This window comes from Podarcis cretensis (genome assembly GCF_951804945.1).
Source record: "Podarcis cretensis genome assembly, chromosome: 1".
NCBI classification, from domain to species: domain Eukaryota; kingdom Metazoa; phylum Chordata; class Lepidosauria; order Squamata; family Lacertidae; genus Podarcis; species Podarcis cretensis.
In genome coordinates this window covers 47446177-47463785 of record NC_137170.1, presented here as the reverse complement: position 1 = coordinate 47463785, position 17609 = coordinate 47446177, and the positions used below count along the sequence as shown (strand labels likewise).

Genomic DNA, 17609 nt, shown 5'->3' with positions numbered 1-17609 from the left:
GTTGAATTTAAGGAAGTCTCAGTTACTTGAACTATACAGTGGTGCCTCGCAAGACGAAAAGAATCCGTTCCGCGATTCTCTTCGTCTAGTGTTTTTTTCGTCTTGCGAAGCAAGCCCATTGACGGCTTAGCGGCTTAGCGCTATTAGCGGCTTTTAGCGGCTTTTAGCGGCTTTTAGCGGCTTATCAGCTTAGCGGATCAGCTGATAAGTGGCTTAGCGGCTTAGAAAAAGGGGGGGAAGGGGAAAAAAGTCAGAAAAACTCGCAAGACATTTCGTCTTGCGAAGCAAGCCCATAGAGAAATTCGTTTTGCGAAGCGCCTCCAAAACGGAAAACCCTTTCGTCTAGTGGGTTTTTCGTCTTGCGAGGCGTTCGTCTTGCGGGGCACCACTGTATTGTCCTACGGAGATTATTTATAGGAGCTAAATTCTGATCGCTGTTGGGAAATTTAACCCTGCTTCTCATATTCACGCACACCTACCATGTAAAGAGTTACCATTTTTGCCAAGCATGTGCAGAAGGCAGCAAGTCCAGCGGGATGAGTTTCAGAAGTGATGCCCATCACCGAAAAATAAACAAATGCAGATAATGCCTATTTGATTAGCAGCATGCCCAAATGTAACTGGTGTGGCTGGATCAGCTGAGACATAGAAATGGGAAGCAGCCAGGCATATATTTTAGGGAAAGAGAGAAGAGCTAGATCGGTCCTGTTGCTTTAGAAGGCAGTGGTGCCTAGAAAAAAGACATAGCAGCCCAGATTGTTTTTCTATACAGGAAATGAAAAAGGATTTCCCCCAAACGAGTAAGCGCATAATGGTAAACGCATCGTTCAACATGTTGATCTGCACTGTGTTTCAGAGGCAATGCACTGTGGCTTTACAGCATACGATGTATCTCCATAGTGGGCTTTAAAACAGCATTTGCCAATTATTACAAGTCCCCCCACCCTGATAACACAGGCATACGGCAAGCCCAGATGGTAGTTCTGTTCTGAGAATTACCCCACAGCCAAAGCCTACAGCCACAATGTGGTTTTGCCCTGCCTTTCAAGGGATACAGATCCGTATCCATTATACTCCTCTGCATATGTTTTTCACTTCTAATTCCCCATAGATGTGACCAAATATATCATAGTGCTGACACTTGCTGGAATGTGGCCTACAGTGCTGACAAGTTATTGTTGTAATGTAGAATGTTTGCTATTGTAGGCTGTTTGAATAAAGCCACATCCTGTCCCTCTACTCCCACTCGAGTGCCAAAAAAACCCGAAACTGCAAGAAAAATCACCATATTTCCCCTGCAAATATTTCAGCTTGTGGGCAACATGCTCTTCACAGAGGAATACATGGGGAGGATAAGGATGTTGTGGTTTCTTGGCTACTGATAAGATGACTGAGTCACAATTTAAAATAGAAACAGGACAGACATTATACGGCTGGGGACCCTGCAGAGAATCTGTACCCTTCTGTTGGGCTTTTGTGTAGGTGAACATTTTGCAACCTGGAGCCCTTCAGGCGTTTTGGAGCCTGACTGTGAGCTATTCTGGCTGGGGCTGATGGGATTTGGGAGTCCAAAACATCTGGGGGGGGCACCAGATTGGGTAAGGCTGGTGTGAACTAGCCAACTTCATTCTCGCCAACATTTCATAGGTGAATCTTTGTGGAAACTTTGTTTTTTACTCCCATGGAAAATGGGGTTGCCGCTATACTGACACAAAGGATTCATTGACTGATCAGCTCTCACCTTCCCACTTTACAATCACACATTTTCCTTCTCAATGTAGGGGGAGATTGAATGGTATACTTGAATAACTTATGCTATTGATGATATGCTATTGATGATATGTATATGATGCCACAATATATAACTGCTGAACTAAATCTCCTGCTAAGAACTTGTGACTTTGATCCTGCCTTCTTAGACCCAGTGTGTACCTGGATGAGAATTCAGTGTACAGTGGTACCTCGGGTTAAGTACTTAATTCGTTCCAGAGGTCCGTACTTAACCTGAAACTCCTGCAGCTGCCGCACCGCCGGAGCACAATTTCTGTTCTCATCCTGAAGCAAAGTTCTTAACCTGAAGCACTATTTCTGGGTTAGCGGAGTCTGTAACCTGAAGTGTCTGTAACCTGAAGCATATGTAACCCAAGGTACCACTGTATACAGTAGGGAGAATAAAGCCAACTCTCAAAGCAGGTGCTGACTCTGACCATTTCTGGTCTTTGCATCTCTACATGAATGGTTTTGTAAATAACGGCCAAAACCCAGAAGTAACCCGTTCTGGTACTTCCGGGTTTCGGCAGTCCATAACCTGAAAAAATGCAGCCTGAAGCATCTGTAACCCGAGGTATGACTGTATCTAGAAACAGAAAATGAACTCGCGATACTTTTTTCTTCTATGACTATGTAGCTACAAGTCAAGCAGCAAATGTGTTTAATCCAATAGCAAAGCCAGCTATTCCTATAGTAGAACTACTAGCATTGAATGTTTAAAAATGTGGCTGCAGGTGGAGTTAGAACAATAAGAGTACATTTAGGCAGCTGCCTGCTTGGCCTGAAGTACTTACATGAGACCAAGCAACTTGTGACACAACAAACTGAGCACCAGTCATGAACCATTTATTGTGACAGCCTCTCTGACAGCCTCCATTTTCAGGTAGGTAGCCGTGTTGGTCTGCCATAGTCAAAACAAAATAAAAGAAAAAAAATTCCTTCCAGTAGCACCTTAAAGACCAACTAGCCTCCATTTTTGCAGTCTTGGGCAGGCAGAAAAAGCAAGCGATCTATAGAGCCCTAATATGGGCAGGTACAACTCCAGGATTACAGTGCTCTAAATATGGCTTCCTTTGTCATGTCTCTCATGCTGCTGGATTGCCCCCCTCAATGTTGCCAAGTGGTTAAGGATGCTTTGTCCTCCTGTTTATTTCCAGGAGGAACGAGGGGCCTGTGAATGGGACCTTCTGCCAGTGGTGGTGATATTAGTGTCAGTGGCTGCCATTATAATTGCCCATGATGCACCAGAATCACATGGTTTTGCCCCGGGGCCTTTTTGGCAATTACAGTAGTGGCCACAAGCCTATTGGCAACCCAGGTAAGGGGTCTCAGGACAGTGGCATCAACAGCAGCGGACCCTCAGCAGAATACTGCATGCTGCAACTACAAGTTTTTCAGGCTGTCTCTTGCTTTTCCAGAGAAGTTATGGAAGGCAAGGGAAACCTCTTTTCCCCTTGTTCTTTCTTCAAGCGCATGAAAAAAAGGGGGGGGGGAGTTCTTCGGTTTGCACAACAAAAGGAAAATAGGGATGCTTTCTTATATTCTGATTAGCTCTGTTGAATACTCAGCGCAGAAGACAGAGATAAAAGTGACACAATTTTAAACAGTTCAGCTGTTCCCAGGATGTTTGTCTAGTACATTCAAGGCCCTGACTGGCTGGTTGCCCACCCTGTGTCCTAGCCAGGGTTGTTGTTGTTCAACGGTTGTGTAGGAGGAGAGGGAGCCTTGAGATCTTCCTGCCGTGGATTGATTTGAAGCAGGTGCCTTATCAAAGCAGCCTCCATCTTATCCCACCTCCCACATACCCATCTGGAGTTCAGGGTAGCTGTGGTTTTGTGTTCCTTTCCATTTGGTTCTAGAAAAATGTCCTTCATCTCTTCCCAGAGATATGGCTTGTACGTAACAGGAGGGAAATGCGGGAGCCATATCTTTATAGCAAGGTTTTACTTCCCTCCCTCCTCAGTTGTCAGCCTTGGTGCTTGGAGATTTCCTCCTAGACTTTTCTGACTGATTTATTAGCATGGCGGGGAGGGGGCATAGGTTATCAACAGTTATATCTTCGTGTTCTTTACTCTTTATACTCACAAAGTCAATCATATTGCAACACCAACCAACAGCCCCGTCCCATTTTGCCTCCTGATGTGGAACAGGAAAGTGCTGCCGCCCTGCCAAAGCCTCGCTTGCTGGGATTGTGCAGTGATGGCTTCCAGTGTGATCACATGAGATTTGTGGAGCTCTCACGAGATCTCACTGGAAGCCGCTGCCATTGCTTCTTCTTGCTTCTCCAGGGGCGGGTGCCTAGGTCTTCCGAAAGCTTTAGTTCTTCAAAGGTGGGCCTTCAAAGTCTAGTCTGCTCTTCTGGTGGTTCCCCACGCCCCTGAGGTTCAGCTGTCCTTCACTAGGGCCAGATCTTTAGCATGGCAGTCTCTGCCCTGTGGAACTCCCTTCCAGTGGAGGTTCAGCAGGGAGTTATCCCTGCCTTCTGAAAATGGCACTATTTAGGCAAGCCTTTGCAATATGGATTTCTCTTTTTAACCAAACATCTATGGTGTTTCAAATAATACTTTATGGATATTTGTGGATTGAGTTTATTATATATTTTAAATGTTGCAGATTAGAAATATTTAAATGAATGAATGAGTAAATGAATAGTAAGATTTCTAGAAGACATCTGAAGGCAGCCCTGTAGAGGGAAGTTTCTAAGGTTTGATGTCTTACTGTGTTTTTATATTTTGTTGAAAGCTGCCCAGGGTGGCTGGGGCAACAAAGTTAGATGGGCAGAGTACAAATAAAACGATAAAACTATTATTATTATTATTATTATTATTATTATTATTATTATTAGTCTGCCTGACAGAAGATATGAATGGGACAGCACAGGCTGTCATGGTTTTGTTACTAGGCCTACTCTGGTGTCTTTAAACAGCCTGATACATGAAGTTTCTCCATCCCATTCATCGCCATGCCAGAAAAAGGGGCAGGAGAGAGACCAGCTGGACTGAGTTACATTTTCAGTAGAAACAGATGTAACCTTCAATGGTGATAGAATTACAGTAAGGTCTGGGAAGGTCAGACCCCTTTGCAGCATTAGGGGCCTCCTGGCTTCCCTCCAGGATTCAGAGATATGCATTTTGTACAAAAAGAAGGAGCCGAAGGAAAAGAATTCTCCTTTGTTTCACCCAGACTGGTGTTCAAAGCACATGGAGCTGAGACAGGGAAAAGAACAAATTCACCCTAAGAGCTGTGTGAGGCAGAAGCAATGGGCTGAAAGGGGTAAAAGTTTCCCTCAAGTATTCAGGGCAAATAAAATCATAAATATCTAACACAAGTTACACAGGAAGAAATTGCATCCGTGTGCTTTCAGATCCTCTCAGACTGGGGGTTTGGATGTGTACTAGAAATCCACATATCAAAACTGAAGTTAGAAAATATGAATTCTGAATTTATCCCCTGCCCTCGGGCCGCTTTTTCTAAATTTTTCATTTTTGATATATCCACATTAGCTTCGTACATTTGATGTAATGTTGATTCACACAACGGTGTTCCTATAAAAATAGCTCTATCAAAATCTATAAACCATGGCAACTAAATGGAACCTCCATGTTTAGGGGCAGTCTAGCTCATTGATGACAGAAACTGATCAGGAAGGGCAAACAGTCTCCCATGCATGGTAGATTTTTGAGAAGATATTTATTGAGATCTTTAATGGGTGCTATAGGATATACTAAAGGGTGCAATGGTGCCCATGGGCACCATGCTGGAAACCCCTGCTGTTATTGGAAACTGCTCTATCCAGGTGCTAGAGTTCAAGTCATTACTCGGGTCTTTCAAAATGATGATGTAATTAACTGTGAGTAACAGTAGGTGCCCTAGGACAGGTCCAGGGGGACAAAGGGAGAGAAGACTTAAACTGGCTTCACATATTTCACACAATCAACCCTTTCCCAAGTGCTTTGCCAACACCCCTGGCCTTGCAATCTGTTGTTCCATGCCAAGAAGTAATTGCATATTTTCTTTGTGGGCTGCGCACACATTTTAGCAGTCCTGTAGCATCAGCAGATATTATTGGCATCTCCATAGGGGTGCAGACTTTAATCAATATAATCTGTTACCCTAAGAGTTTCTATCCACTGCCTGCATAAGGACGGCTTAACTATTGCTGAAGCTATAATTCAAGCCGGAGCCCTTGCAGAGGACTGCTCTCTCAGGTATGACAGAGAGACAGCAGCGACAGCTGCAGGGCACTCTCTGCAGCTTGCAAAGGCGAGTGCAGCTTCCCCAGCAGAAGTTGCACAAAGGATGAAAATGAGTGCTGCAATTCTTGGGCCAGCCCTTCATCTGGAAAGGGGAGCTTGCAAAACTTTGCAACCAGAGAAGGGACTGCCTGCCAGTCATTTGCCAGTTTCTTCCTTCAGCGTTTTCTTCATGAACATTCCAAGCTTGGGAATAATTTTAAACAATTACTGCCTGCCGGTGCTATTTTTCTAGAAAAAGAGGTGCCAGAACTCGCCGTGAACACCTCTGTTGTTCTCTTAAAATGGTAATGGTGCCCACCTGAGAGGTGCCGGAACTGAGTTCCGGCAAGTTCCAGCTGAAAATAAAGCCCTGTTGCCTGCCAGTGAACATAATAGAGTTGCAGTGGTTTACCAGTCCCAAGATAGGCAGTTCTTAGAGACGAGTCATAATTTGGTTATCTGCAAAAATAACTATTCATCAGTTGGCTTGGTGTTTTGTGGTTTGTTTTGTTCTGCTGCTTCTGCTTCTTTTTGAGCAGTGCAATGCGGATGTAGAAGACTTATGTGACAACAAAGAGGCACTCTGGGAAAACTAAGGCACTGGGAGAATCTGTGGCAGAGAGAACTCCAGAACAGTGGCAAAGCTGCACGCTCCGACACAGGGGGCGGAGAGCAGGAGGGGGGCATGGCTGGCGCACGTCCTGGGGGCGTGGTGTGCATCCCGGAGGTGTGGCACACCACCTGCAGGGGTGTGGCATGGTGTGGCACACTGCCACACGAGGGTGTGGCATGCATCTGGGGATGTGGTGCGCCACCTGCAGGAGTGTGGCTCGTGTCCCAGGAGCATGGCGTGAGTCCTGGGGGTGTGGCGTGGCGCCTACAGGGGCATGGCGCCTGGCGCGGTGGGGGGATGCACGGCATGTGTCCGGGTGGTGGTTGTGATGGTACCCCCTTCCCCAATGGTGCTGGGGGCGGTACGCTCCCCCCCACCCCCCTTTCCTCCTCCAGTACTCCAGAATCAGGCAGAAGCTGAAGCAGGCAAGTGGGAAAGGGCATGGGGCAGAGATGAGTCAGGCTGGTGAAGAGTCACAGGGATCTCCCTCTCTTGCTGCAACAAGCTGCCTCCCTCCCTGACTTCCAGAACCACAAGCGGCATGAAAAGTGCAGAGCAAAGGCAGGCTGCATGCAGAAGTAGTATCCGATTGCTTGGAAAAGGCCCTGGAGAGGAGGAGACATCCAGTAGATGGCTTGGGGAGGTGGGAACCTTTAGTCTTGGCAACTGGTTTCATGGAGTAAGACCTACAAGGAAGGAGCTGGTGTGCTCAGTAGGCCTGACTCTCAGCCAAGTCAGTGAAGATTGTATTTTTGCTAATAAAGTGTTAACACCAACTTTGACCTGGTGTGATTTGCTGCCTGGCTCGCTCTGTGACAGATATCAGGTGCAGGTGGTATTGACTGGTGACAGGAACTTGTAAATATGTGCAATAGCTTGATGGAGTAGGAGTGGATGGAATAGGAAAGGAGAACTGTGTATATGTTTGAAGAGGGGGGTTGGGGTTAGTGTTAGAGCCATATTCACAGCCAGAGCCATGAATATGCATACATACGCATTAGCATATGCAAATAGGCATTTTAAATACCTAGCCGATGCCCCTGGATACAATTCAAGGGGAACCTTGCACGTTACGTGTGCAGAGGTGCTTCTGTACCAGGATCATTCACTCCACCTCAGCCTTCCCCAACCAAGCACCATCCAGGTATTGTTGAACTACAGATCTTTCGCCATGCTGGTTAGGACTGGTGGGACTTGGAGTCCAACAACATTTGGGGGGCATCAGGTTGGAGAAGGCTGCTCTAGCTGGACTACAGCAATAATGTTTGTACTGTAAACATGCTCCAATGGCAGATACAAGTCTAGAAGATTCAAAGTGTTCTCAATGGCCCCATCTTCACCAGTAGAGAACATCTGTACATCTGTGTATCAGTAGCTGTGTTAATCATCTGTATTTTGGGTGATCAAGTCTGTTCCTGAAATGAGTTCTATCCGACTTCTGATAGGATGCTTTGAGGGTCTGCTGACTGAAAGATGAGATGGAAATGTTTTAGATAAATGTGCAAATAATAAATATTGTATAGTATTCATAAATGCCTGCTTCGTATCCAGGAAGCCTCTTTGGTGTTTTTCTTTTCTAGGTGCCCAGGAAATGTTGACTAGTGTCCCAGTAACAAATCTCAGCCCATTGTTTCTTCCCTTCCCACAGGAGCACATTTACAAGCTGATGAAGAGCGACAGCTATGCACGTTTCCTCCGTTCTAACGCTTACCAAGACTTGTTGCTGGCAAAGAAGAAGGTATCTGTCGGGAAGGACATGCTTGCATCTCTGAGCACTTCTTGACTCTTGCCTGCTGCTTGCTGCTGTGTGAACATGGAAATTAAGTTATTTGGGGGGCTTCTTGCTAACTGAAAGCATTTCTTTCTTTCTTTCTCCTTGAAGCTCCATGTTTGGCATCCCTATAAACAGCAGTCAATGTGAGGAAGACCTACTCTGAGCATCCTCTGCGAGGATCATGTGAACTAGAAGCTGCCTAGTTCTGAGCCTGGTCATTGGGAAGGGGCAAATGGCTTGATTGCCAAAGGGTCAGGGTTCAATCCCTGGTGGGACTGGGAAAGACCCCCTTTCTGAAATCCTAGAGAGGTGTATTGTCAGTCTCTGTGGACAATGCTGAGCTCTATGGACCAATGGTCAGAGTCAGTATAAGGCAGTTTCCTAGGCTCGTACATCAATTGCGCACACTGGCCGTCTGCCCGATCCTCCTTTCTCAACTCTTCTACCTCAGGGTCAAATGACAAAATACACTTGATGCACAATGCGCAGCTACATCTCTGTCTTTTCTTATTTGCAGCCCTGGAGGACCCTGATGTTGCTGGCACTGTTCAGCTCATCCCTCCTTAGGAGCAACACAGCTATGGGGATTAGTTCAAAAGTTCCCACTGGCACTAAGTTCTCATTGCCTCCCCTCCCCACCTGTTGCAGTTCTAATATCAATCCAGCGGAGGGGCACAACTACAATTACATAAGGGGAGGACACCTGGAGCCACAGCTGCATGCTAAGGAGGAGGTGTAATGTGTAGTTTGACCCTGAGGACCTTTAACCGGAGATGTGAGAGCTTAACCCTGGGACCTAGCATGGGATCCACCGTGGAGTTACAGCTCCTCCACAAGGATCTCTCAAACTAAACATAAGGCATTAAAGTCCCATTCTAAACTCCTTCAGGACAAATATGCGATATTGTGTAACGTTACCTATGAATCTCTTTATTTTTCATAACCATGGCAGTAACTAATGATTGGGAAGTAGCGCAAAACCCTCTTCCATTTAGTGTCTTATGTCAAGCTTTGTAGCTTTTCTTGTAAGGGATGCCTTGCATGGAGACTTCGTCATGATTTCTTATTGGCTCCCCTCTCCTCCTGTTTTACCTGCACTTTCCTGTATGTGGTTTCTCCCCTTCCACTTTTTTCCATTTAATTTTAAACTAATTACAGTAAGACTGGGAACTCCTCAAAAGCGGCACACCTTTCCATTCCTTTCTGCCTTTTTGGCATCTGCATGCCCATTATCAACAATATGTTTTCCATCCAGGTCAAAAAAACAAAGGGTTTCTTGTTGCGCTGATAATCACCTGATTATCCAGGCAAGGAAGAAGGGTGGGGAGCAGAGGTAGTTTTATCTCCATTTGTGGCTGTGTTTAAACGTCTTTCAGAAGCTCCTCCACCTAGAACCATGTTGGATAGACATCTGAGAGAATTCCCCACTTCTCTCATTCGCCTTTGACCTTCAAGACACTTTGTGCAGAGTTTTCCCAGCTTCTGCAGCTTGGGTTTCCTGCCGTTTCCTATTGCTTTGCTCTTTGCTGTCTCCATCCTGCTGGGGCTTCCATATGCTGCCAAATTAAAGTTAGCCTCCACTGCAGCTCCAATGTGCCCTCGATGGTTAGAATGGATTTCCCACAATCCAGCAGTCCCTTCTCTGTTCAGGAGCTCAGAGGCACAGCTGGAGTTACTGAGCAAAGCCTTCGCACTTCTGTTAGTGTGGCGGCGGCCTCTCATGCACTGTGGAGACAACTAGATTGGATCGAATGTGTTGGAACAATTGGGCGAAAACTGTTGTACTCTGAAGCAGCCTTCACTTAGCTCCAAGAGTGCGCCAGGTATTTTCCAGAACCATATTTTCCATGCTGTCTGCCATTGTGAATGCTGTATAGAGGCAACAGACCAAATAAGAGGTTTTCTTATACCAGACATTGACTTCAGGCTGGTTTTAGTGGCATAAGTTGAAATGGGAAAATGCAGGTACTATGGTAAGGTCCTATTTGCTCTGTGTAGTTTTCTTGATTATCTTCAGACTGCTGGGTTGCTGCCACACATGGATTGTGGGCTTGATGGGTTACTGTTTTGAGAGGCCTTCTTTAAAGTACACCTTCCTTTTAGTGTATGCTTCAGGGTTCAAAGTGACTACCTATGAGCATCGTTCTGCTGCTTCTGTTGGAATCTTGTCAGATGATGCAAAGCATCAGATTTTATTTAAGGTATACATGTAGTCCTAGTCTGGATCTTCAACTGGTGCCACAGATTCCTCTAGTAGTCTGGTCCCAGAAGGGGTAACCTTCTTAAATAACTGAACTGTGGGTGCTGGGTGATCAATCACCTGTAGTGGTTTTCTTTTTTCAGATGTAGGGTTTTGTACCCAAGTGCTTTAAGGGGATCAAGTAACCAAAGTATGGTTGGTTGGTTGGTTGGTTTGCTTGTTTGCTTTGTTTTATAAAGAAAATGAAATAATTAATGGAATTGTAAGAGGTTGTTTCACGAGGATGAAAGCTTTGCTGGAGTTCTGTTTCAATTTCAAAACTAGAAAGGGTATATAAGCTTCACTGCTGCAGAAGGACAGCAAAAAGTGTTTAGTCACTTAAAAAAACAAGAGTCCAAGACAGCTTTGGAAGCAAAGTGAGCTCTGTAAAGCAAAGCATCCCAAAGGAAAGCTATAAGGATGTGTTGATGCAAAGTGTTCTTCAGCTGGAAGGCGCAGGGGCACAACCCTGTCTCTGAGTCCTGACCGACTAGGAAGATGGCTGGTTGCAACACTGGGAGGCAGCATTAACTGAGCTACCTCACAGTTGTTAGGGCAATGCCTGCCCTGCTCTCTAAGAGTTGATGAGGGAAACATCTAATGCAGGCATGTTCAGAGTCCATTTTGGGGGTCTAATACGGCCCACCGGTCAACAACAACTCCAGCTCCAACTCTAAAAAAGCTCAAAAACGTCAATCCTGAAAAAAGCTGGTTGGCCCTTTGGTCGTCCCCCACGGCCCTTCATTTAATCAAATCTCACCCTCTTTGAAAAATGTTTGGACACCACTGACTAATGTATATTTTTAAGAGTGAGAGTAAAGTGTACATCTTGTTTTAATCCTGAAAAAGTGTGCATCAGCAGGCAAAGAACTATAGTCATTACCTCTTATTTCAAACTTCATGGTAATATAACACTATTTCATTGTCCCATGATAACAACCATTGATCATATCATTTTTCATCCCTCTATCTAAACATGAATGTTTGTTAAAGGTAAAGGTAAAGGGACCCCTGACCATTAGATCCAGTCGTGGACTCTGGGGTTGCGGCGCTCATCTCGCTTTATTGGCTGAGGGAGGGATGTGGCCAGCAGGACTAAGACACTTCTGGCAAACCAGAGCAGCACACGGAAACGCCGTTTACCTTCCCGCCAGAGGGATGTCTATTTATCTACTTGCACTTTGACGTGCTTTCAAACTGCTAGGTTGGCAGGAACAGGGACTGAGCAACGGGAGCTCACCCTGTTGCGGGGATTTGAACCTCCAACCTTCTGATCAGCAAGTCCTAGGCTCAGTGGTTTAACCCACAGCGCCACCCGCGTCCCTTTGAATGTTTGTTAAAGGTAAAGGTACCCCTGCCCATACAGGCCAGTCGTGTCCGACTCTAGGGTTGTACGCTGATCTCACTTAAGAGGCCGGGGGCCAGCGCTGTCCGGAGACACTTTCAGGTCACGTGGCCAGCGTGACGAAGCTGCTCTGGCGAGCCTGCACCAGCGCAGCACACGGAAACGCCGTTTACCTTCCTGCTATAAAGCAGTACCTATTTATCTACTTGCACTTAAGAGTGCTTTTGAACTGCTAGGTGGGCAGGAGCTGGTACCGAACGACGGGAGCTCACCCTGCCATGGGGATTCAAACCGCTGACCATACGATCGGCAAGTCCTAGGCGCTGAGGTTTTATCCACAGCGCCACCCGCGTCCCTGAATGTTTGTTAGTATCAGCTTAATTTGCTCTGATGGGTTTTATGTTAGCCCCATGGTAACCATGTTGTAACCTAGGCCTAAGGCTACATCCACACCATACATTTAAAGCACATGGCTTTCCCCAAACAATCCTGGGAGCTGTAGTTCATTTTCACAGAACTACAGTTCTTTTTATATATATAAAAAGATCGTATTAAGACTTTTCATAATACATTACAATAAAAAAACAAACTAATCTATAAACAAAAACAAAAAGAAGAAGAGAAAAATACAAAGTCCTCTCTCATGGGTAGATTTTTAACCCTTGTTTCACAAAGAAAGAGTTGGACCCTCCCATCTCTTACCTGGGAGCTCCCCTTTCTCTTCCCCTCCCACTCTGGAAGAGCTTCCCTGCCTCTCACACAGGGTCCTTCGTCAGCCAGCCATTACCTTCACCAGCATCAAATCCCCTCACTGGCCAAGAGAACAACAACAGCAACAACTAGAACAAAACAGAAGCAAGAGCAAAGCAAAAAAGGAAAGCAAAAAAGTAATACAGGAATGAGAAAGCAATACAAGAATAAAAAAGGAAGATCAGGAAAAAGAGAAAAATGAAAAATAAATAAAAAGGACTTCCAACTATTCGTCTGTCAATTGTACATACAAGAGTTCTTTAAAATATTCAAAATGTTTACCCCAGGGTGGTATCCAACTGTTCCTCCTTCTGCTAGGTGATGTTTTTCCCAGTCTTCAACTCCTGGCATCTCAAGTACAGAATTACAATTCTCAGCACTGCTAAGAAACTACAGTTCCCAAGATTCGGCTGGGGGGAGGAGTCGTGTACTTCAAATATATGGTGCATATGCAGCCTACCATCAAGCTGAATGGGGTGGCTGCCTCCAGTAGTTGAATTTGGTTGTCCTGAAAAGGCAGAAAATGGATAAATAAAATAGCTTTTATTGTTGTGTTTTAACGCCAGGTAGTACGAAAGCACGTCAAAGTGCAAGTAGATAAATAGGTACTGCTCCGGCGGGAAGGTAAACGGCGTTTCCGTGCGCTGCTCTGGTTCGCCAGAAACGGCTTAGTCATGCTGGCCACATGACCCGGAAGCTGTACACCGGCTCCCTCGGCCAATAAAGCGAGATGAGCGCCGCAACCCCAGAGTCGGTCACGACTGGACCGAATGGTCAGGGGTCCCTTTACCTTTACTTAGTAGGAGAGAGAAGTTGTGAGGTTTTCTGCATCAGGCGCCAAAATAACTTGGCCAGCCTCTGGAGTCCTGTGCACCTTAACGAGGGGCGGGGGGGGGGGGAGGTCATTTGCTGCTCTGCAGCAAAATGACTTGGATGTGAAATCCCCTGCAGGAATGACACATCCTGGCACTAGGTCTTGTATTCGAAGAACTAGATATTTGGGGGTTGGAGGAGGAACAATCATGTAGTGTGGTTAAAGCAAAGCAAGGGGAAAGAATGCAGATACAGTAAACTTATGGACCCACATTTTCTCATCCCCTTGCAGCTAACTGGAATGAGCGCTTTCCTTATCAAAGCATTTTTACTTTACATAGCTATGCCCAACTCTTTGCTACAACAATGGGTTGGTTTGTTCTCTTGTGGCAACTGCCCTCCCCCCACAACCCCCCCTTTTTTTTTGCATGTTTGAAAACTGCATAAGCCAGCCCCTGCATATTTGTATGTGCTGAATTCTGCATTTACAGAATGAGTGGAAATGTTAACATGCTGCCGCAGACAGAACGGTTAGGTTTGTAATTATTCTCCCTGCTTTAAGAGGGACACACAGAACGCTCCAATTAAATTCATCAAGGTTTACGAAACTGTCCCCAGAATGTTCACTTTTAGTGGACTCAAGCAAGCAACAAAGATCTAGTCACCCACAAGTTATCATCTGAGCATACTTCGTTAGGCAGGAATACTGTTGATAACAAAATACACACTTATCCTTTTTTTGATCTGTGTCAATCTATTTGTCATACTTGCAGTGCAATGCTATGCATACTTATGTGGAATTTACGTTCCCCTATGTTCTAGTAGGGAAGCAGGTGGCGCTGTGGGTTAAAGCCTCAGCGCCTAGGACTTGCCGATCGAAAGGTCGGCGGTTCGAATCCCTGCGGCGGGGTGCGCTCCCGCTGCTCGGTCCCAGCGCCTGCCAACCTAGCAGTTCGAAAGCACCTCCGGGTGCAAGTAGATAAATAGGGACCGCTTACCAGCGGGAAGGTAAACGGCGTTTCCGTGTGCGGCTCTGGCTCACCAGAGCAGTGATGTCACGCTGGCCACGTGACCCGGAAGTGTCTCCGGACAGCGCTGGCCCCTGGCCTCTTGAGTGAGATGGGCGCACAACCCCAGAGTCTGTCAAGACTGGCCCGTACGGGCAGGGGTACCTTTACCTTTACCTTTACCTTTTTATGTTCTAGCAAGTGTGTTTAGGATTGCAGCCTCAGAATAGCCTGGCTCAGGTGTGATGGCTTAGCAGGGAATGTCAACATGAGCAGGGAGGTGTGGGAGCTTGCATGTTCACCCCACCCCTAAGGCCCCCACATGCATCAGCTCCACTTACTCCACCCACAACCTTCCCACAATGCACTCGGAGTCCTATTCATGATAGCAGAGGGGCTTCCTGATTGCAGGAAGGCGTCTAAAAACATATTTAGTTTAGCATGCCTGGAAACCCTCTCCAGACTTTCCTGCTCAGCTTAGGAAGGTTGGGGTAGGGCAGGACATTGGGGAATTGCCCTGCCTACATGTCCCTTGTATTGGCATTTCCTGTTCCAGGATAATGCCTAAGCAAGGCTTATGTCTATAGTACCTGTCCGTTTTCAGAATGCTTGATGTGCAATATTTCAGCCATCCTCACAAGAACCTGGTAAGGTAGGCCAGAATTATTGTTCCCATGCTGCAGATGGAAAAAGGAGATACTGGTGAGGAAACCCACTGTTTGCCTAATGCAAGCTAATAATTCTGTGTCTCAGTTTGAACTGGAAATGTCAGAGCACACACCCTTTGCTTCATCATTACATAGGCTCTGAACTGATTTGGTCTCAATCTCTTTCAGCACAAGAAAAGGCATATAATAGGTTGTATTCATTGCTGTTCCCCCTTGAACTGATGGAAGGTTATTTGACGCAGCAGAGGCTTCGGTCAGCACAACAGGAAGGAAAACCATTTTCACCACTTCCTTCTCCCCCTGCAGACTGTGCACGCCCCCCCCCACCAAAAAAAATCTGCTCCAGGTGGTTAAGAGCAGTGTTGGGGCAGAGGGGTTTTTGGTTTTGCAGAAAATTCAATTTTATCCATTCATTCATAACAATGGATTAATGCAAAGTGCAAATAAACATTAGTTAGGTTTTTAACTTTGTTTACTAAATACCTGTAAAATAAACTAACTACATTAAATAGCTCTCTGGGGCATCATACAGTATTCTGTTGCAACCTGAACATTTCCCAATGAACATTTTCTGATGCAAATTACCCTAATCTGCATAGGAAGGTTTTCCAGACAACTTTCCCAGAAAACCCACATCCCTGTTTTGGGGACGCTTTAGAACAAGCATGGGAGGTGCCACAAGATGCTGCAGGGAGAAGAGGGAATTAGCCAAAATAAGCTCCCTCCTTATTTTGGAAATCTCCAGTTTCATCATCTCCTATTAAACACCACTGGATGCAACCCATTCAGGGATCTAGAACCAGCTGTGGTTTAATGCAATTCTATTAATTTCCCAAAAACTATACTTACGAAGCTGCCTAATGCGCAGTCAGGCCATCCAACTCAGTGTTATCCTCACTGAGGGGCAGCAGTTCTCTAGAGATTCAGGCAGGAGTCTTTCCAAGGCCTTCCTGGAGATGCCAAGGACTGAACCCGAGTCTTTCTTAATTCAAAGCATGTGCTACCACTGAACGATAGCCCCTCCCCACTGTGCTATGTTGGCCCCAAATAAGAAGGCCAAGAGACATCCCTTCGGTTCATCAGGGTGCAGATAAGCATCATTGTGCAACTTGAGCTGTGCACATCATCCCATAGCTGTCAACTTACAGATTTGAAAATAAGGGACCAGCAGCCTTGAAAATAAGGGACCAGCAGCCAAAATAAGGGACCTGCAGCCTCACCTGTTCCAGGCACTCCAGTCTTCCTGTCCTCCTGCAGTCTGGTCAAACTCATGCTGGTAGCTTTGAGAACACTGTCCAACCCACTTTGTAACCAGAGGTTCAACTGAACAGAATCTGAATCACATGCACCACAAGGCCTATGCAGCCTCAACTTAAGATGGCTCCCTGGCTTGGCTTTGCACTGCAAAGTTTGCAGCAGCATGTGCAACAAAATGGCGTCCAGCATTCAAAAAACCCCTCAGCTTGCATTAACTAGCCACACACAGGGCATGCAAGCTCCACCCCCCAGTCGTTCTTAGACTTCTTATTGGGTGAGCAACACAGCCAAGCAACACAGTTGGAACCTCCCTCCTCCCTGGCCGGCAGGGAGGGAGGGAGAGGAGCTGCTTCCTTTGAAATTTAAGGGACATCATTTAAGGGACATCCATCAATAAGGGACAGCAGCGGGACATGGCGCTGGAATAAGGGACTGTCCCTTCAAATAAGGGATACTTGACAGCTATGCAACATCCACAAGGCCATGGCCTGCACTTTCAGGGCCCTGCTTTCGGATACAGGGTCTTTCTGAACCGGTGTTTTGCAGCAAGTGTTAAAATAGGATATGGAACGCCTTTAGTCTCCCAAAGCAAGACACTTCAGAAAGCCCCGGAAGAAAATCTGTATATTTTAAGATTCTCTGATCCCAAACCTCAGCTTTTCTTAATTATGGATACCTAGAGGTCCCACTTGCAAAGAAGAAGCTTTTCTTTTCTTTTTTAAAAAAGGTCTTGCTCTACTCTTTGATGCTGAATGCAAGGCAATTTGAAGACCATTCAGAAAAGGTTCAGAGTTCAATTCCTCACATCGAGGCCTAAAATATTTTATTTACAGACATCTTTTCTAATAATTGCTGTGCTAAACTGCCAATGCAAAGGTCATCTCTCAATGCATTCTTTAATTGAGCATTTAATCTCAAGCGCCAGAAATTTTGCCATTAAGATTCTATTTTGGTGTACATGGAAAACTACCAGAACCAGATGAAAAGAAGTTGAAGGAAAGGCCTTAGTTCAGGGGTGGAGCATCTGCATAGCAGCAGACACAATGTCCCGGGTTCAACCCCCAGCTTATCCAGATGATACTCCTCTTAAATGGTCAGGCTGCTTCCTGTGTAGCACAGCCCTAAGAAGCTGTGCTCA

The 17609-nt window shown here is 45.9% G+C and overlaps 1 protein-coding gene across 4 annotated transcripts in view; it reads left to right on the top strand.

The window, feature by feature from the left end:
* RGS6 (regulator of G protein signaling 6) overlaps window positions 1–17609 on the top strand; it is a 215157-nt gene that overhangs the window by 182527 nt on the left and 15021 nt on the right. For all 4 annotated transcript variants that reach the window (XR_013842305.1, XR_013842306.1, XM_079990206.1 and 1 more), the window contains exon 16: window positions 8267–8356. Coding sequence is in view for 2 of the 4 variants with exons in the window: in XM_079990206.1 (XP_079846332.1) it covers window positions 8267–8356 (90 nt within the window). In the remaining 2 variants the exon portion in view is untranslated. The remainder of the gene's footprint in view (window positions 1–8266; window positions 8357–17609) is intronic.